Source organism: Mytilus californianus, unplaced genomic scaffold (assembly GCF_021869535.1).
Source record: "Mytilus californianus isolate M0D057914Y unplaced genomic scaffold, xbMytCali1.0.p SCAF_6, whole genome shotgun sequence".
Lineage (NCBI taxonomy): Eukaryota > Metazoa > Mollusca > Bivalvia > Mytilida > Mytilidae > Mytilus > Mytilus californianus.
The window spans coordinates 98791432-98813421 of NW_026262712.1; the positions used below are offsets into that span (position 1 = coordinate 98791432).

The window sequence follows — 21990 nt, forward strand, 5'->3', positions numbered from 1 at the left end:
CATAAGTCGCGCTCGAATCAAAAACAGTTGAGAAACCCAAATCAAATACGAAGTTGCAGAGCATTAAAATCCAAAAGTTCCTAAAAGTTGTGCCAAATATGCTTATTATAAGGGAAAATATACCTGTTGGTAGAATAACCTTTAGTTAGTGTTTCGAATAATTCATTTTACTAACAGCAAATACAGACAATGAATATATCAACAGAGACATATATGTCTCTGATATCAATGATATTTCATGTAAACACAAAAGTGCTGACCACCGGTCTAGTGATTGGGTATGAAACCTCCACAAGCAGTGTCATCGACTAGTGGTTGTAAACACTCATTAAAGTTAGTTATCCACTATTTGATAAATGAAATTCCGATGCAACTTTATTTAATAAATGGTCTCTTGAAATAATGCCCGCCCCATGTTATGCAAGTCCTTGATTCGATTCCCCGTTTGATTTGGTATAGGCTACTTCTCTGATAAGCATTCTGCATTTTTATTGTAAGAACAAATACTGGGAGAATAAGTGTCATAATATTTTGTCTTTGTGTGGTGACATGTCCTCTTGCGTACCTTGTGAACTAACCCATGAAAATCCAGTACAAAGCCATATGTTCATACCCATATATATCATGTCCCGAATATGTGTGAAATACTTACCAATGTCACTGATGGCTGATATATATAGATTATAATTAGCTATTTTCGGCGATTGAACTCAGCTAGATGTATTCTCATACATAGGACTAAAACCTATGTTGATCCCAGCTCACCCTACGTTATATGACTTTTGAGAACTTCGTATCTTAGAACTGATTTTTGATGCTAATATAAATAAATGTTATGTAAGCTTGAAATTAGGAAAGAGTGACTTTCGAAGGAATGATTTTATATTTTCTAAATTACATCCATAGCCCATATATAATTGCAAGTCACACATTGAAGAATGAATAATATGCCAAAGTGACATAATTTGCGAAAAAGCTGTTGAACTGCACTGGTTACGTCCTTTATGAAAATAATATATTTTAAGATATCGGTGACTTCAAAGCTTGAACATAATCTAGATATCATAGTTGCTAATTGGAAATTCCAAGTAAGACATCAATCTTCTCTTGTTGAAGAGACCTCAACCTAGACCAATAATTCACATAGGAATCATCATTTTCTTATAATAGGTTAAATTGTACAAGCTTTCCCCAAATATTTAAGTTGGTATGTAAATCTCACCAAAGATTAATAAATAAACTCATCATAGATACCAGGCTTACTATTTTGAACGCCAGACGCGGTTTTTTTTTGTCTACAAAAGGCTCGTTAGTGAAAGAGAGGCGATATATGCCAAAGGGATATTCAAACTCATACATTTGTAAGATGCTCGAATAAAATAGCTAAAAGGACCAAAAAAAAATACGTAGTTGAAAAGCATTGAGAACCCAAAATTTCGAAAAAGTTCTGACTACTGGGCTTGCGATACACTCGGGGAGGAAACCTCCACAAGCAGTGGAATCGACCCATTGGTTGTAAATACATTTTTAAACTCATCATAGAAACCAGGCTTCACATTTTGTACTAATGCAAAGTATTTGTCCAGGATCTCAGACCTCAGATTGACTCTTGATTCGAATTGAAAATTAGGAGACATGAAATTATTTACAAAAAATATGGTAGGATGTTGTCATATCAATGATTTCTTAGCCTTTCAGAAACATTGGACACACTGTTTGAAAACCACTTGCAGTGATTATCTTTTGTTTATATGTGTACATGATTAGAATATTAGTTACCCAAGGAAATAAACAGTATCCGTCAGATTACGCTTAGACCTGTGATATTCACGATCGAAACGTTTTATCCTCTTCTCGTGCTGTTAACTTGTACCAAATTTCATGAAAACTGAGGGGTTTAGTCTATTTTGTACCAATAGATCATTGTCAACTATGGTGATGGTTACCAGTCAGGCAGAAACTCTCATTTGAAGATATTTTTTTCGAAATTGAACAATATATGTGGACATTGGTTTTTATAAATCTAGCTATAAAACAGATTTAATCCAATATGTTCTACATAAGGAAATGCCTGTACCAAGTCAGGAATATGACAGTTGTTTTCCATTCGTTTGATGTGTTTTAGCTTTTGATTTTGCCATTTGATAAGGGACTTTCCTTTTTGAATTTCCTTTGAGTACGGTATTTTATGTTATTTTACTTTTAGCCTTACCCATCTTGTCCAATTCCGATATTTGTACTTGGGTTTTATGAAGATTAAGAACTACATCAAATCCTCAAAAATAGGAAGAAGATACCAAGGAGGAAACCTGAGTTGAAGAAAAAAAAAAAAAAAACATGTCTAAAGAAAAAGACAAAACACTTCACAAAGACCGAAGATTATAAAAAAAACATGAAACCCAAAAATACTGGGATGAACATTTTTGATTACTCAATTTATCATAGACACTTATACAAATGAGTTAGAAAACATCAAAGATGATATACAAAATGATTAGTACAAAACAGCTGCTGTATTTCATATCAGCATTCCTCAAGTTACTGTTAATTGATCGCTGCTGACGAAGTTTGAAGAAAGCCTCTTGTTAAATGTTGTATAGAATCTGGAGTTACAGTAACTGATTGTTAATGATGAAGTTTTATGAAAGCCTCTTGTTAAATGTTGTATAGAATCTAGAGTTACAGTAACTGATTGTTAATGATGAAGTTTTATGAAAGCCTCTTGTTAAATGTTGTATAGAATTTAGAGTTACAGTAACTGATTGTTAATGATGAAGTTTGAAGAAAGCCTCTTGTTAAATGTTGCATAGAATCTAGAGTAACAGTTAGCTCATTGCTGATGAAAAAATACCTTGTGAAACGGATATGGTTATAGTAAAAAAGGAAATCTTTAGATTTCTACAGAAAAATTTAAAGCACCTATAATTTTTGCTTGAAAATCAGAAATTCTGTAACAGTTGGACCATGAACAACTTCAAAATAGGCAAGCATCCATACATTGTGAGGTAAAAAGTTCCAGATTGCATCCCACTACAATTTCATCAGGTCATTTTGTATATAGGTAGACCTAAAATGTCAACAGCAATAAATACTTCTTGAACTGTGTCAAGTGCCTTAGACCACTGGACCAAAAGAGCAAATAAAATATAGCTATTGTTAGTCAGGCAACACCTTTCTTCTTCTGGATAATCAATATATTTGTATATACTGTAAATGCAGAAATTAATGTGACGTTTTTATTATAACGAATAATATATTAATGCAACTGATCGAGTATTGCAATAATAATACATTCATCTGTATGCAGATTTTCCTGAAATCGCAATAATAAATCTAGCATTTTTGTCCATTCTTCAAAAATCGCAATAATAAATGAACGCAATAATTTCTGAATTTACAGTATATATATATAAATGTCATTTTCAGTATCTGTAATAGGATATAGTTTTCATTTCTCAATACAATGCTTTGTTAGATTTCTTAGCTAGATGTATTTTTATTTTATTTATATCATCATACAGTAGTGTTCTTCAATGTACAGATGTGGCAAGATTCACATCTCACAAAAAAATCAACTCAGCATGAGTAATAGGGACTGTCATATATATGAAGTTTGGTGAGAGTTTGCTCTATATCATGTATATTGAATACATCACTGTGACTTTGAGATGAAGAACAGCAGAAAAAGCACAATTCCTTTGCTTTGGGTATTTTCTTGGGTGCATATCACAATTCCTTTGCTGTAGATATTTTCTTGTGTGCATAGGGCATTCCCGTCGAGAATTTATACAACATATCCTATCTTTTTTCATAATTTTTCAGTTCATATCTGTAATTTCTATTGCAATATTGAATGATTGAACTCACAGGGCATACATATAATTTAAACATATAGTTTAATGAATTTTATATCCTAATAAACAGTTATTCGAAAACAACTGCATTATGATCAAATATGAAAAATTAAACAATGCTTATTCAAAATAATCTCTGATTTCTATCAACAAATAATGAACTAAAAAACCTGTTATCCATCCTATATAAAATTAGCATGCTTGCTTACCATACCTATTGCACTGAAAACACAAAAAAAAAAACACGTTCACTTATGACATTCATTTTACATTTGAATAAAATTCAAATTATGATATGGACTAATATAGTCATTATATTTCTTCAGTATTACACTTCACCTCAACACTAAAGGCATTGTAGAATTCATCAGATGTTGTAATTATGTTGGAACTGTTGACAGAGCATGGATACAAATAAGTTATGGTCATAAAACATGTAAAACTATTGTTTTCAAATTTCAAAACAATTCAGAAAAAAATGTACAGATTTCATTAAATCTATCCTACTTAAATTTCAAAGCTGCAAATAGTCTCAATATAAGCTAAGGAAAAAACAAAAACAAAACAAGAGTACAGAACTTTCAACTGGGTTTTTGGTTTGGCCCAGCAAAAGAACTTCTCTTCTCCAACTGCTCTGAAAAACTTCACTGTTACATACTTTTTAAAAATATTTAAAAGACAGTATTATTTATAAAAATACAAAAATCAAATTTTATGTCCACATATGAAGAACTCTGCTGATCTTTAACTTAACTTTACATCAGTATTATTGATAAGAAATGACAAACATCCACACATTGCTGATTTTTTCAAAAGTAAAATTGCATATAACTCATCTAGATACAGTTATAAACTAATAAGCAGTGAATATTTAAGGTATGACAAAAAAAGTATGAAACTGTTGGATTTCGAAATATATTCATTGCAGCATATATATGATCTGAAAAAAAAAGACATTATGCACCAACTTTCAGGAGCTGAATTGTCTGAAGGTAGTTTTCCTTATCAGAAACAAAATTGACCACTATATATCAAGGATTTATTTTTAAATATCTTCATGTTTCAACTCATATAATAGTCAAAGAAAACTAGATATACTATTGCTGTATATGATCTTCTAATAAAAAGTGTAGGATTGCATGATTTCATGTGAGCAGGTGAAGTACTTTGAGCTTTCCTTTCAGTAACTGTGAGCATTCTTAGGCTATTACTTATTATTGTTTTGTTTATGGTTGCTTAAATCTATTATACCTTTACTATAGAACTAAGTGTTTTTTCCTGTACCGATTTTTCATTTCCAGTAAATAGTGAATCAAAGTTTCCTTACTACATGTAGTTGTTAACTAATTCATCAACGATTTCATTCATCTGGAAGTTCTTTTGGGGAAGTCTTTAAATACCAGTACCCTATTTTTAATGCAAAAAATGTAAAAAAAGTCAACAACAACAAAAAATAAGTGCAATAGGCATTTAAAAAAAATAAAAACCCACTACCAAAAATTTCCTTATATAAGGAGGTTAACCGCTTTATATGTTTGCAAAAGAAAGGCAAAAGATACCAAAGGGACATTCAAACTCATAAGTCGATATCATTTAGATGCAAATTTCAAAAATCCTCTAGTTCATGGTTTTGTACATAAGATTGTACTTGCACAATAATAATGGTTTGTAATTTTTTTCACACAGCCATCATGGCCATTCTTCCAACTAAAAATTCCAGCTGACAGGCATCTTTTCACAACACAAACAATACAAATTTGAATAAAAAAAAAAACAATTATGAACACATAAGTACCAATTGTGTCTATTATTCATATTCTACAAACATATACATATACAAGTAAATTAAAAAATGTCCCTTTAAAAAATTCATCTACCTAAATGTACAAAAAGCTTAGTCAATGTATGCAACACACAGATAAGTCTTCATTATAAAAGTAATCAAGCTTGTTTATTTAATTTACTGACTTTTACATGAGAAGAACATGGAATGATTCATATTAAAACTGAACAATTGTTTACTCAGGGGGATCTCTTTCTATATTAATTATAAGATATAGACAATGGGTTTTTTGGAATGTCAAATATATCAATGGGGTACAATTTCAGGTACGTAATATAACAGTAGGTAGATATTTATATGTCAATGGTACATAAATGTTCATCTACTGTTATAATGTCTGTGGGAACTGTGTACTAAGCTTTTTATCTAATTAATATGAATGATCCCATGTCGTTAACATCTAATAAAGATGTCACAAATTGTATACCTGATGGGTTATGATCTTCTAATGAAAGATGTGTATGGCAAAATCAATACATGAACTGGAGGTGGATCTTAAATCCCAGTGGGATGTCTGTTTCTTGACAACCCCAATGTAAGTGAAATTCTAAATTTGACTCTATAAAGGGTTACCTCATTTTGAAAGTGCCTTCACTGGGTACCATGTATATTTAAATAGAACAGCCCTTACCATAAGACAGGCCCGTCATGAAGTAAAATATCTTTAAATTTTTTTTAGAGAAGTTGATGAAATAAAATTATTAAAATCTTAAAAATTTCCCAAGTAAACAACAAATGTCTGAAATAGACCATACATATCATTTCAATAAAGATATAAATTTAAACTATAATTTTGAAGGAAAAAAATCAGCATCATATTCTCCTGTATAGAATGAAGATTATTTCTCCTGTATAAAATGAAGATTATTTATGATTATTTTGTTTTCAAATAATCAAAGAATAAGAAATAATATTTAATCAGATTGTAATATTGATTGGCAATTTTAATCATAATGAGTATAATCATTAATTTCCTATAATTCTGTTTTATCTGTGCCTCCTCTAACATCATAAGGTTCATCTATCTTATCTAGGTTACCAGTCCAGTGGTGGTGTGCTAGTAAGGCCACATTTTTGGCAGAGAGGGCACTCATTTCCATGGCTGATGCCGCTAATTCTATAGCATTTACATAATATATCTTATCATGTAAAACAAAGGGAGGTAAAGTATCTGCTTTAAAATCATATTCCGGATAAGCTCGCCAAAATACCATACGTAAATCGTCTTCATTATTGAAATAAGTCTTAACTTTCTGTTTATCTAGAGGTGTATTGGTAAAAACTTTATACACAGAAGGACCATCCTCATCATTAACAGGTTTATGTTTCCCAATGGAATTAAAGTGAACTTTATCACTTCCTGTGAGTAATTCCGTAGGAAAATCATCAGGAGAATTTAAACCAAAATATGTAGCATTGGGACTACCTTTAACCATGTTAGCTGTCACTACGTGATATTTCTGTGGAAAGTTTTTAATCTCTGTTGTGAATCCTTCAAACTTGATAGAGTTGATGTCAGGATGTATTGGTTTAGCTACAACTACAATATCATATTCACGAGTCTTGATCTCATTCATAGAAGCACAATTTTTGCATTTGTAATCAATTTCATACAATGGTGGATCTTCCTCTATCAATCTGACAACTTTTACTTCCCCTTCTATAAGATTAGCCTTTGCATGTTTGACCAGGAGTTCTGGAACCTTTTTGTTTCCACCTTTAACTGACCAGAGTCCATCATCAATACCAGCCATAGACACAACACCTGGATTATAAAGAAAAAGTTGAGGTAAAACTAAGAAACAAGAAATCAAATGACATTGTGTTGACCTTGTTTACTGAATAGGATATGTGGTTTGTAGGTATACTGAATAGGATATGTGGTTTGTAGGTAACTGAATAGGATATGTGGTTTGTAGGTATACTGAATAGGATATGTGGTTTGTAGGTAAACTGAATAGGATATGTGGTTTGTAGGTATACTGAATAGGATATGTGGTTTGTAGGTATATATACTGAATAGGATATGTGGTTTGTAGGTAACTGAATAGGATATGTGGTTTGTAGGTATACTGAATAGGATATGTGGTTTGTAGGTATACTGAATAGGTTATGTGGTTTGTAGGTATACTGAATAGGATATGTGGTTTGTAGGTATACTGAATAGGATGTGTGGTTTGTAGGTATACTGAATAGGATGTGTGGTTTGTAGGTATACTGAATAGGATATGTGGTTTGTAGGTATACTGAATAGGATATGTGGTTTGTAGGTAACTGAATAGGATATGTGGTTTGTAGGTATACTGAATAGGATATGTGGTTTGTAGGTATACTGAATAGGATATGTGGTTTGTAGGTAACTGAATAGGATATGTGGTTTGTAGGTAAACTGAATAGGATATGTGGTTTGTAGGTAAACTGAATAGGATATGTGGTTTGTAGGTATACTGAATAGGATATGTGGTTTGTAGGTATACTGAATAGGATATGTGGTAACTGAATAGGATATGTGGTTTGTAGGTATACTGAATAGGATATGTGGTTTGAAGGTAACTGAATAGGATATGTGGTTTGTAGGTATACTGAATAGGATATGTGGTTTGTAGGTAACTGAATAGGATATGTGGTTTGTAGGTATACTGAATAGGATATGTGGTTTGTAGGTATACTGGATAGGATGTGTGGTTTGTAGGTATACTGAATAGGATATGTGGTTTGTAGGTAAACTGAATAGGATATGTGGTTTGTAGGTAACTGAATAGGATATGTGGTTTGTAGGTATACTGAATAGGATATGTGGTTTGTAGGTAACTAAATAGGATATTTGGTTTGTAGGTATACTGAATAGGATATGTGGTTTGTAGGTATACTGAATAGGATATGTGGTTTGTAGGTAACTGAATAGGATATGTGGTTTGTAGGTAAACTGAATAGGATATGTGGTTTGAATAGGATATGTGGTTTGTAGGTAAACTGAATAGGATATGTGGTTTGTAGGTAAACTGAATAGGATATGTGGTTTGTAGGTAAACTGAATCGGATATGTGGTTTGTAGGTATACTGAATAGGATATGTGGTTTGTAGGTAACTGAATAGGATATGTGGTTTGTAGGTATACTGAATAGGATATGTGGTTTGTAGGTATACTGAATAGGATATGTGGTTTGTAGGTAACTGAATAGGATATGTGGTTTGTAGGTATACTGAATAGGATATGTGGTTTGTAGGTAACTGAATAGGATATGTGGTTTGTAGGTAACTGAATAGGATATGTGGTTTGTAGGTATACTGAATAGGATATGTGGTTTGTAGGTATACTGAATAGGATGTGTGGTTTGTAGGTATACTGAATAGGATATGTGGTTTGTAGGTAAACTGAATAGGATATGTGGTTTGTAGGTATACTTTATATATGAATAAAACTAAACATGCCATATTGCATAAACTTCAAATCATGATGGTTTATAAATAACATATGAAAGGTGATCATTCGTTTCCATATAGAAAATTCCACATTTGTGATATAATGTATGCTTTACTAAAGTATCTGAGGTATCTCACATACATATAACGCATTTGTAATGTTACTTCATTTTTAATCGAGTTTCATATTGATAAATGAATCATGTCGTTCGTCCGGTACAAAGGCATTATATGTAAATATAAAGTATAAGTTACATTGCAAGTACAGAATTCTATAATAAGACTGATACTTTGCTTTGTATTTGTAATAAAGACATTTATCATGTGGTCATCAATTATAGGTTGTTGTTACCTTTGAAAAGTTCTTTAATTTTGCCTCAAAGGTTTAAGAAGACAATTAAGATGGCAGCACAGTTATGATATAGGTGAACACATAGAAATTATAAGCCAGGTGAAAAATACAAGTACAGGTGAATCTTTAGTAGGTATTTTCTTTTTGTTTTATTTTAGTTTTTTTATGCTTAAAGCCATTCAAAAATAATCTGTTCAACATGGTAGGTCAGGACTATTATAATTTAGTAGCTCAGAAATACTACATATTTACCAACAAATGCTGGTATATCTGTGGTCTGTCCATAATTGGTTCTCATAGCTCCCATTACCAATTCATTGATAAACCTGTCAGAATACCCTTCTTTTTTCATGAGATCTTTGATTGAGGTAGACAGAAAATCAACAAATCTTGGATTCATGGCTGCAAGTAAATCTGTAACAGAGGTATAGGCATGCCCACCTGCCTGTATATCATAAATTCTGAAGTATAAAGGTACGTTTATAAAAGGTGTAACCATATTATAAGCTTGTGTTAAGGTCAAGATAAAGTGCACTTTTAAATTTGAAGCTGTCCCCTATTTCTGAAATGTTATAAATTCTTTTCTCTAAGCAAGTATCCAGTTTGATTGGAGGAGTTAAACCCAAAGTAAGAGTTAAGGGACTGCCATTTTCATACAAGGATGCTATCTACAGATAACCTGTGACAGAGCAGTATATTTTACTCTACCCAAAGTGTTCAATGCACCACTATTCCCATGTAATGGTCCATAAAAAAATTTCATACAATAAATGCCTCTTATTAGTATTAGTATAATTAGTACGCTAATGTTAATTCAGAAATTTTTGTGGTACTTTCATCTATATGCAACTCAAGGCCCCTAAAAGCTCCAATTAAAACAAAATAAGAAGGTTAATAGTGTTTGATGGTTTTAAAGGGGGTCTTAAAAACCATCAAACACTATTAACCTTCTTATTTTGTTTTTATTGTACGCATTTATCACATCTGTAGCCAGGAGGTGTTCTGAGCACCTCCTGGCTACAGATGTGATAAATGAGAACAATAACATCTGAACTTCCAGTTGAAATTAGATCTTTTTTTGGGAAACTTACTTCATAAAGTGATTCATCAGTTCATTCTGTACCCAGCTCTGTATATTATATATATCCATTCCATATCTCCATAGTAACTGTGCCATGGCAACTACTTTGTATTTACTGGTCTTTACAACCATCTCCTCTTCATTCCATATCCCTAGAGTACCTCCAGAATGTGATGTCTGGCCAAGACCTATACAATAACATCAATGACATGAATGGACTCTGTTGAAAACAATTCTTTGACATGCTGTTATGAAGATGTCACAAAATTTTGAAACTTTCAGGAGATGCTCCCCAACCTACATATTTATTGAGGGAAAACAATACATGCTGTACAAATATGGTCTTTTAAAGTGTTAAACAAGAATGTGTCCAATTAGTACACGATGCCCCACTCGCACTATCATTTTCTATGTTCAGTGGACCATTAAATTTAGAAAGATCATATCATAGGGAACATGTGTACTAAGTTTCAAGTTGATTGGACTTCAACTTCATCAAAAACTACCTTGACCAAAAACTTTAACCTGAAGTGGGACAGAGGGACGGACGGATGAACGAACGGACGCACAGACCAGAAAACATAATGCCCCTACTACTATCATAGGTGGGGCATATAAAAACTATGTTTTTCCCCAAAAAAAAACCCACAACCTTGAACTTTAATCTATTGACCCCCAAATCAATAGGTGTCATGTCATTCCAACTAGGCAAGGGAAGTTTGAGTAACCATTTTTCAATAAAAGTTCTATTGACCTTGAACTGTGTCCAGATAACCCCAAACTATATAGGCTTTTCCACCTTCCCTATGTTATCCATTTGTATAAGTTTTGTTCCAATAAAGAAAGGGAAACTCAAGTTTTCATCTGGAAACCATTGTTTTGAACACACAGACAAATGTAACGATAACATTTTTTCAATTAGCATAAAAATCAATGGAATTTAAATTTTTTCTCACTCAGTTTTTCCATTAAATCTTGTTTTATTTTTGTGTGTGTATGCCATATCTTTTTGTTCAGTGCCTACCAACACATATATGTTGTTATTTTAATAGTGAAGGAAACCATCAACATTGGATATATAGCTCATATTCAATATTGTACTATCTCTGAATTGACTTATTCTGCAACAAATCTTACAACAATAATACAACTCCATTTAATACTGTATCAAGTGGTTTCATTACAAGAATTTTGATTTAAATAGATTCCATATATTTCTGAAGCTTCTGTGACTACACAAAACTGACAACATGGAAAAGTATTGGTAAACACATGTGGAGATGGAAACTTTCATTGCACAAATCCAGTTTGTAATGTAAAAAAAATAGAAAAATAAATAAGCAGGAAAATTATAAAAATTTTAAATCACATAATTGTAATAGTCAGGGTTTTTTATACAAATAAATTTTCAAGTGTACTGATTGTTTTTTAAACTGACCTAAAATTTTTGTGAAATTAACCATGTACATATTTTTGGGATGAATGATTGCTCCTCCAACTTCATACTCCTGGTCACCCATGGCAACAGTTGCTAGCCTACCCCCAACATTGTTTTTCTCATAGATATCAATCTTTGCTTCATCACCAAATAATTCTCTCATAAAATGTGCAGTTGATGTTCCACCAATTCCTGCTCCAATAATACCTACAAAAGAAAGGGTAATTAACTCATTTTGAGAATACATGTATATTGTCATCTTTATAGCACACATTCCAAATATCACTTCTTAGACTACAAGTGTTTTTCAAACAAAGCTTTGATATATTTATTTATCTGCAATTTGTACTTTTTCCCTTTGATCTTACTGCCTAATATTTCCAAGATCATTGACACTCAGGACTTGATACTCAAAAATATTAGGCAATGACATCGTGTATCAGTGCAGCAACGTCACGTGTTGATGTCCATCATCATCAGTTTATCAATGAAATGCAGGCATATAAATAGTTTTACTAACTATTTTATTTAATTTCATATTTTCGACCAAAAAAACATAAATGTTAAGACAAATTGCTGATAAAAAGAATAATGCATTTTATTTTTTGATACTGACTTTATCAGCTCGAATATCAGCTCGCCATAGCGGGCTCGCTTGATATTTTTGCTGATAAAAGTCAGTATCAAAAATGAAAATGCCATTATTCTATATAACTAAACATGCTAAAAGACAATAAAATTTTGACTATGATCCATTTTTTGCATCATTAAAAAGCTGTATTGCAATTAGACAAATGGTCTATATATGCAAGATGAAGAAATAGAAAGACCACAACAGGAATTAGAAGTCAGAAAACTTAAAATTTTCTAAACTGGCTGCCTGTTTAATTTTTCAGCAAAAAAAACGTAACGTCACAGAGGACTAACTTATCTGACCCGTTGTTCAAAGAAGAAGATAGCAACAACTTTAATGTAAAAATAAGGAGATGAGGTATGATTGCCATTGAGACAACTGTCCATCAAAGTTCATATAAGTGGATGTAAGCAATTATAGGCAATGTAGGGCCTTCAACAATTAGAAAAACCCATACTGTATAGTCAGCTATAAAAGGCCCCGACATGAAAAATATGAAACAATTCAATTGAGAAAACTAACAGCCTAATTTATTTCAAAACAATTAACGAAAAACAAATATGACAGACATGAACAAATGACAACCACTGAACTACAGGCTCCCAACTTGGGACAGGCACATAAAGAATGTGGTGGGGTTAAACATGTTTGTGAGCACTCAACCTTCCCCTAACCTGGGACAGTGGTGTAACAGCACAACTTAAGAACAAACTATAAAAATCAGTTGAAAAAGGCTTAACTCATCAGATCTAACTATTCCATCAAGTGAGGAGTGGGAATTTATCACTCTTTCTGTTATCTAAACATGCTAAATAAAATAAAAATTAAGAGAATAGCTGACATCATGGACATAGTTTTGATTGCATCTACAACACTATACAATGCATGACCTGAGCTGTCCAATTGTTATTCTATAACCCAACCAATTACTTAGAATGCTGGTAAGAACAATGAAGAAGGGAGATAACTATTACAACTTATCATGAAAGACAATTAGTCGTTTATAAGTCATGTAAGTTAACTGATAAGGTTTTTAGTACCAAAATCCAACACAGTTTCAATTTAAAAGCAAAAAAACACAGAATTAATTACATGAAGAAGATCCAACAAGTATTTGTCAGAATTCTTTTGTGGAGCTAAAAAGCAATAAATATGCTCTGGGTCATGCAAGTCTTGACACTTTCACAACAAATCCACAGAAACCCTAGGATCCAGTATTAAAGTTTATATCTGGAATTATTCAATGAAATAAGATGGTTGCACTTTGACCTGAGTAAAAAAATAAACATTTTATTATAACTAAAAGGAAAGAAATTAGTAACTTAAAGGGAAAATCCCTGATTTTTAACTTATCATCTAAATATGTTCATCATAACATAAAAAACACATTCACAAAGTTTTAAATTTATATTCCCTCTAAAAACGGAGAAAATCAAGTATTTATAAATTTTTTGGTCATAGGGTAATTTTATTAATTGTGACATTTTAACCCAAGTTGGTGAATGTTGGGAAAAATTAAAATCAATTAAAATCTTATTAATCATTTGTCAAATTTTCCGTAATTAAAAGCGTGCAGATGACCGTTTCTCCTAGCTAATAACCACAAAATAAGAATGGAAGAAAATGAACACACGTGTAATGTTTTGCATTGATTAAATAAAAAATCTTATGGTATATATTTTTCGATTTAATCTTCTTTATCAATAGTTGCAATTTTTTCTGGCAATATTTCTTGAACACAAATTATTTACTGATATTGAACTTATAATATTTTTCATTTTTATTTACCTTAATAATTTCATTTCAATGCAAAGTCTGTCACTCTGTAGGAATAGAATCTTTTTTTTTCTTAACAGTTAATATGAAACAATGGTATAATTTGAATAAATCTCTTTCAATAACAGTGCCTTTATATCTGTATTATGGGTGCCCTAAAAGTGTAGTCCTCCAAGATAAGAGTGCCCTTAAAGTGTTGCCACAAGAGTGTACTCTGAGAAAAAATTACCGTGCCCTTTTAAAAAGCTGCAGGAAACAAATATTTAACACCACTACATGTACATTGTGTTTGTATCTGTCCAAAGTCAAGGGGCCTGTAATTCATAATCATAAGTTGTTGTTTGTTGCTGTATATAAATATTTGTTCTTCGTTTTGTACAAAATCAGGTTGTTTCCTTTTTTCACATTGTCATTTCAATGATTTTTATCGGTTTCTACCTGGTATGGATTTTGCTCATTGTTTAAGACCATATGTGACCTGTGGTTGTTAGTATCTACATCATTTGGTCTCTGGTTGATAGTTGTGACATTTGGCAATCATATCACATCTTCTTATTCATGCTATTTCTATATAACATATATACTTGTATATGTAGAAAACTTATTTCAAACGGAATAGCACATCCTAAATTTTACAGTGATTATTTACCGAGCCTGGAAATTTAGATACAATCTGGGTAAACTTATCAATCCTTCAAATAAACCTCTGGCCTTTGTTAGTATTGTATGTTTTTTTTCATTTTGGTTCTTTATATGTTTCAGAGTTTACTGTGACCTCCATTTTCTCAGAACCAGTATACATTTTTGTTTAGGGGCCAACTAAAGCCCGCCTCTGGGTGTGGGATTTTCTAGCTGTGTTGAAGACCCATTGGTGGCCTTGCGCTGTTTTCTGCTCTTTGGTCGAGTTGTTGTCTCTTTGACACATTGTCTGTTTCCCTTCTCAATTTTATTATTTTGATAGGCAACCAATTCAACACTGTAATCAGATCTTAGAATATTGTTTTTTATTGGTATCAATATTGATTTTGTTATCAGTAAATTAAAAGCATACTAAATAGTACTGTTATACACATATATGCACTTTTTACGGTAGATGTACTACAATCTGTCAATACCTATATTTTGGCATTGCACCAGGTCATGTTTTTCTCTGACTGTTAATGATGTCTTTACACCATGTACACTAAATCCATTGGATGTTGGATGTGTACTGATTGATATATTAGTCTTAGGTACATTACTTTTTTTTATTTATTGTTATTGGCTTTGAACTAGCTGTCAGTAACTGTGAGTACTCTCAGATCTGCACTTTGTGTCTTTTTTGCTGTTAGGGCTGTATAAATTCCCAGCCACATCCAGTCTGTGTTTTTGTTCGATGTTTTTCTGCTTTGTATCAATCTGATGAGTTTCTGCTTTGTATCAATCTGATGAGTTAAGCCCTTTTCAACTGATTTTCATAGCTTGTTCTAATGTTGTGCTGTAATACCACTGTCCAAGGTTACGTGGAGGGTTGAGCACTCACAAACATATTTAACCCAACCACATTCTTTATGTGCCTGTCCCAAGCCTGTAGTTCAGTGGTTGTCGTTGGTTCATGTCTGTAATATTGCTTTTTGTAAATTGTTTTGTTATAAATTAGGCTGTTAGTTTTCTGAATTGAATTGTTTCATATTTTTCATGTCGGGGCCTTTTATAGCTGACTATAGGGTATGGGTTTTTCTCATTGTTGAAGGCTGTACAGCTACCTATAATTGCTTACATCCTCTTCATTTGAACTTTGATGGATAGTTGTCTCATTGGCACTCATACCACATCTTCTTATATCTATGACACGAAGCAAAATGATCTGGTGAGAAAGAAATGCACCTTACCTATATTTGTCTGCCTTTACTGGACACATCAAACATTTCGGTAAAATTTTGACATCACAAGAGAAAATGTCTGATAACACATAGCAAACTGAAGGTTTTATGATTTCAATAGTTAATAAGTTTAAGTTATATGAAAGTAGAAAAATAAATTTGTAATTATTAAAAATACTGTTAAACCAGACATGCGCCAGAAAGTAATCATCAATCAGTTGATGTTTTTCTGTATATAATAAAGAGAAGAAGAAAAAAGAAAGAAGAGAAGAAGAAGAAGAGAAGAAGTGTCTCGGAGTCACAAATAATGATAAGGTCTATGATCGTCTCTATAGCCTGGGAAAAACAACCAGTTTCCTAGACCTGTAGAGAAGCACTACTACATGTACTATATGTGTATTTGTGTTTGGGAATTATAAATGTACCTCACTGCTTAGTTGCTTTATAAGAGGGTTGGACAGGGGTAAGGGAAAATGGAATTGAGAGGGTGGGAAGCGGGAGTCAGGGAAGAGAAGAGGGAGTCCTAGGGCTGTCAAGTTTTCATGAAGCAAATGTGTTGGATTTGGCAAAAATTGTAAAGATCAAAGAGAAATAAAAACAATAGATCAAAGGAAAACGCCACCAAATAAGCATGAAAATGTGCGAGTCTCGCACAAAATTGCATGAGACTTGAAAGCACGGGAGTCTGGAGTGTGGGAATCGGGTTAAGAGGGTGCATAAAAATATGGATATATATGCAAGAAAAAGATTTTTGGACCAATTTTTGTCTGGGAGTAAGGGGGAGGGAAGTTGAAGTAGGGATAAGGTAATTGGGAGCAGGGTAATCCTTTTAGGGATACCGAGTCAGGAGTGATTGTTTTGATTTGGCTGCCTCATCAGAAAATTGCTCTATACTCAGAATCCCTAAAGGGATTAGGGGCAGAGATGTTGATGATGGATGGCTGCTTAACGTCCAGTGGCAAATTAATATGTGTATTCAGGATGAGAACATGTTAATGTAATATGAATATTAAGCCTGCTTAGTACTATAATGACACGCTGACCTGGATTTTTAACGTGATAGTTCACAAGGTAATAGTCTGCAGGAAGAAATGTCACCTTCCCCGGACACATTTTTCTGACTCCGAGCCAACCAGTCTTTGCTCTTTTTCCTAAATGCTGTGTGCTAAGTGGAGAAGCAGTGTATACAAAATTTCTGAAGTTTTTGGTTTGACCCTGCCGGGGTTTGCACCCACTACTTCACTCTTCAGGAGCAGAGCCAGAGAAGTGGGAGTTGAGTAGGGAAGTGGGAGTCAGGGACCCCCTGTCAACCCTTTCTTATAAGACAATGCCTAGTCCATAACATTGTTTCATGTAAGAACATACAATTTAACCACTGGAAAGTAGAAACCATATGGTAAAGCCTTTTACTTTTATCCAGTTTGAGAAAGTCCCCCATTTACAATAGTGTTTAATTTTCATTCGTGTGTATATTTCAATCTTATTGTCACAAGTTTTCCGTTTATATTACCTATTGTTGGTATTTTCTGAACATTGGCATTAGGAATGAAAGCACAAAAGATAACAAAACTGCAGGATAGCAGCCGGCACATCATCATCACTTCTCACACAGTAGTTGCTTCCCTTTTAATTAAGGCCTTTATACCGTATATTTTCGCATTTATTCTTCCTAAAAAGTTCATATGAATAACAGCAAATTTAATTCCGCCCCTGATTATTGAGCAATGGTATATTAAATGGTATTAAAAATATATTTCATCAATGTCAACTAAACAAAATAGCAAAAATACGAAATCATAGCTTGTAAAATGTTGCTGTGAAAATGTTGATGATGTTCTGCATTTAAAATCAAAGATGAGTTACATAAATAACTGCAGTTTAAAGGTAAATGAATTTGCATTTATGCATGTAGGACCTTTATTTATTTTACCCATCATAACCTAAAATAATCTTATAGTTAAATGGCAATGACCGTGAATTGACTGACTGAGAAAGGATAAAATTGTGAAGCTTTGAGTGTAGCCTGTAGGCATTAATAAATAAGGAGACAGCAAGCCATCAATACAATAAGGAAATAAACTGGAAAAAAGACATCTAAAGGTCAGTATGCTCATTACTCAGTGGCAGATCCAGAAATTTTCATAAGGGGCGGGGGGGGGCACTGACTGCCTAAGAGGGGGCCCGCTCCAGTCATGCTTCAGTGATTCCCTAAATAACCAAATTTTTCCCACAAAAGGGGGGGGGGGGGGGGCCTGGGCCCCCGGGAAAACCCTCTAAATCTGCCTCTGTTACTGTACGTTGTAGCAATCATCAATCTGATAGAAAAATCATTGAAAGCTTACATCATTTGATCTGTCACCAAAATACCCTGTCTCATTGAAATTAAGTGTAGTCAAAACAAATAGTTTCTATAATTAGTGCAGGAAAGCTTAGTCATCCAATTAAGATTCAAGGTAATATTATTATTTTTCTGCAGTAAAACCTTTCCAAAGTGAGGTGTCAGTTTGGTTGTGCGTAAATTTGCAGCTACATGTACGTCTGGTGAGAATGGGGATGTTAAATCTGATGCCTCTTTTAGAGAGAGGGAGTGCCAAGTCCCCTTTCATATAAAGAACCCTTGCAACAACTTTTTGAGGGGTCTGATGGTGGCCTTTTGCAAGGCAAAATTTCAGTTCCTATCACATAACACTCATTTTCCTCCCCATCATCCCAGTCAACCCCTATCGAGCGATTACTAGACATGCTTTCGTCTTCAGCGACGCAGGAAAAAATGACTACCAGGTTCCTTCTGAGATAATTGCTTTTGTGCAAATTTTAGAGATCTTGGGAATCATAACAGTATAGACAGTTTTTTCATGGTGTTGATAATTCTGTCTCTCCAATGAACATGGGTGGGTCTGGTCTGATCAAAGCTTAAGCAGTACACTTATGAGCCGAGACCGATACAATTTTCTTGAAATTGTACTTTCGAGTGCACTTATGACGATCACACAAAAAATATCCGCACAATTTTTCAATTGATTAAAAGTGATAAAATGTGCAAAGGAATATCAGGCGAGAATAAATTGTTAAAACAATCACACACTTTTTAAATGTTTAAGTCGGTTAAGAAGCTGTTTCGGATACAAAAGTGAAATCATAAAAACAAAGGACATAAATATTTCAAAAGCACTGCTCTACGAGGGCTTAATAATTATATTGTGTTACTTGCTTATATCGCATGTTCCCGTGATTTTCAAGTGCACCGTTAGTAGAGTACCATTTGAACGAAATTTTTGCTGATTTTGCTATACTAAAATTAGGTATGACACAATTTTGGTTATAACATAAAGAGAAGTATTTTGTTTCTCGAGGAACACGTATGGTTCTCTGCTTTTTTTGGTCGGTGACAAATTATATGTGAACAAACATCCAGTATTGACACCTTATACAAGACAACAGATTGTTTGAAAACCCCAGAATATATATAGAGAAAGTCATAAACATCAAACAGATTTATAGAGTAAAGCTTGAACACGCCATCGGAAAAATACCAAAAAAAACCAAAGTGATACATGTAATAGGGATTTTTTTTTTGAAATATCCAACATGTTCAATACAGCCTTCAAATCTATTGTAACAATTGCGCTGCATAGGTGTGTTGTCAGAAAGACCTATTTACATTAAAAAATCATTTGGTTTTAGCATGTTTAGTAAGGTATATCTATTGTTACTTTTTTATATTTTGAGATGACCCCTTGTTTTTCGTCAACTGTAATCGTAAGTCTAAGTGCAATCCTTGGTATAGACCTAGTTTCCACAAATGCCTACTAGGAGACTTTTCATAATAATGTTAAAACACAGTTCTGTAAAAATTAACGAGATCATAAAACCTAAAAGACAGTATTATACACTGGAGTAAAACCAAAAGTTTGTTCTGACACAAGACTTGTGAGCAACGGCTCGAATGTACTCATGTACACTGGATAACCTATATCTTCGTCTCATGGGTTTTCTTGCTATTAAGAATGCATTGTGACGTCACAATTTTCATTGAAAAAGCATGCATAGAACGAATTCATATGACGTACGAAAACATTTGATCTGACCATATGTGTGGTCATAAAAAATTACAGAATTTTTTCCTCTATATAAAAATAAGGAGATGTGGTATGATTGCCTGAATGAGACAACTATCTACCAAAGTTCAAATGAAGTGGATAAAAGCAATTATAGGCAACCGTACGGCCTTCAAAAATGAGAAAACCCCATACCGTATGGTCCGCTATAAGCAACCATAACATGAAAAATATGAAACAATTCAATTGAGAAAACTAACTGCCTGTTTGTCTCAGAACTGACAATGTCCATCTTGACACCTGAAACATGTGAGCCCTATAGTTTTAAACCTAAGTGACTCTCAGTTTGATATTAGAAATGAGTATGCACTTACTTAGTTACCCAGGGGGAATACTCTAAAAAAAATCTTATTCAGGATGAAGCAATGAATATTTTAAACTGTTCAGTTATGTGTTACCTGTAAAATGGTGCAAATGAAATATAACCTTGTGGCACAAATGAAATATAACCCTTGTGGCACAAATGAAATATAACCTTGTGGCACAAATGAAATATAACCCTTGTGGCACAAATGAAATATAACCCTTGTGGCACAAATGAAATATAACCCTTGTGGCACAAATGAAATATAACCCTTGTGGCACAAATGAAATATAACCCTTGTGGCACAAATGAAATATAACCCATCTCCATATTGTCTTAATAGTAGAACTTGTCTTGCTGATCATTTTTGCTTATTTAAGTTTCTATCTATCTATTATAATTTTTGTATGCATGCCCGTTTATGGGATGTATTATGGTATACCGTTTACCGTCCGTCCATCATCAACATGTCGAACAATACCTCAAAAAGCTCTGACACAAACCTGTTCATTTAATATAAACACCAATAGATGACCACTTTAGGTTTGCACTCTGTCCGTCTGTCTGTCCGTCCGTCCGTCCGTCTGTCTGTCCATCTGTCAGTCCGGCAACTCAGCTTTCCACACTTTTTTTCTTCGTTCATGAAGATATTGATTTGATATTTGGTATATAGTTTTATCATAACAAGTTATAGATCAAGTTCGAATTTTGTTCCGGTCTGATGATTTAGTCCAGAGTTATGGTCCATAAAAAAACTCCATAACTAATGTTAGAGTACTATGTTAAACTGGTCATATAATCTGTACAAAGGGAGATAACTCATTTTTTAAAAGACATTCTTTGGTAAATTGTTTGAGGAATTTTGTGGCAGGTTTATATGTTATTTTGTATAAACTAATTTTCTGAATGCTACGTATATATATATATTTTTTTTTATTAAGTGAAATCCTTTAATTAGATAATTATCTATTTTTATTAAGGTATATATTTCATTACATTATTTTGTGTAGATAAAAGTTGTTGACATTTTATAGATAAGTTACAAATCTATATTAGTTTCTGACAAATGAAAGAAAAAATATTTGGAACTATTAATTATATTTGATTGTAATTTGAAAATAGATATACGTTGTATTAAATCATATCTAATTTTAGAGAACTATTAATCATATCTAATGTTAGAGTGTTACAGGTTTTCCACACTTTTTTTCATCATGCTTGAAGATATTGATTGACAATTGGTATATAGTTTTATCATGACAAGTGACAGATCAAGTTCAAATTTTTGTTTCGGTCTGATAATTT

General features: G+C 32.9%; 2 protein-coding genes and 1 long non-coding RNA gene across 6 annotated transcripts in view; 2 read left to right on the top strand and 1 right to left on the bottom strand.

Annotated features, from left to right (window-relative positions):
• Positions 1 to 3890: 3890 nt before the first annotated feature.
• LOC127706203 (prenylcysteine oxidase 1-like) overlaps positions 3891 to 21990 on the bottom strand; it is a 37891-nt gene continuing 19791 nt past the window's right edge. The window contains exons 1-5 of one of the 2 annotated variants that reach the window (XM_052210685.1): positions 17774 to 17893; positions 11992 to 12198; positions 10564 to 10741; positions 9725 to 9933; positions 3891 to 7462 (exon numbers count right to left, since the gene is read on the bottom strand). In XM_052210685.1, the coding sequence (XP_052066645.1) occupies positions 6672 to 7462; positions 9725 to 9933; positions 10564 to 10741; positions 11992 to 12198; positions 17774 to 17861 (1473 nt within the window). In that variant the 5' untranslated portion in view covers positions 17862 to 17893 and the 3' untranslated portion in view covers positions 3891 to 6671. Of the gene's footprint in view, positions 7463 to 9724; positions 9934 to 10563; positions 10742 to 11991; positions 12199 to 17773; positions 17894 to 21990 lie in introns of those variants that run through there. The other variant, XM_052210686.1, reaches the window with a different exon arrangement.
• LOC127706205 (uncharacterized) lies at positions 7844 to 9193 on the top strand. 3 transcript variants are annotated; one of them, XR_007984318.1, is made up of 4 exons: positions 7844 to 8081; positions 8562 to 8618; positions 8753 to 8952; positions 9039 to 9193. It is a non-coding gene; the product is annotated as an uncharacterized LOC127706205 (long non-coding RNA). The 3 variants fall into 3 exon arrangements; XR_007984317.1 differs by lacking the exons at positions 8562 to 8618; positions 9039 to 9193 and adding an exon at positions 8390 to 8475 and having other exon boundaries at positions 8753 to 9002; XR_007984316.1 differs by lacking the exon at positions 9039 to 9193 and having other exon boundaries at positions 8753 to 9002.
• The window catches only part of LOC127706201 (uncharacterized), a 62728-nt gene continuing 58808 nt past the window's right edge, over positions 18071 to 21990 (top strand). The window contains exon 1 of the mRNA XM_052210680.1: positions 18071 to 18147. The gene's annotated coding sequence lies outside the window, so the exon portion shown is untranslated. The remainder of the gene's footprint in view (positions 18148 to 21990) is intronic.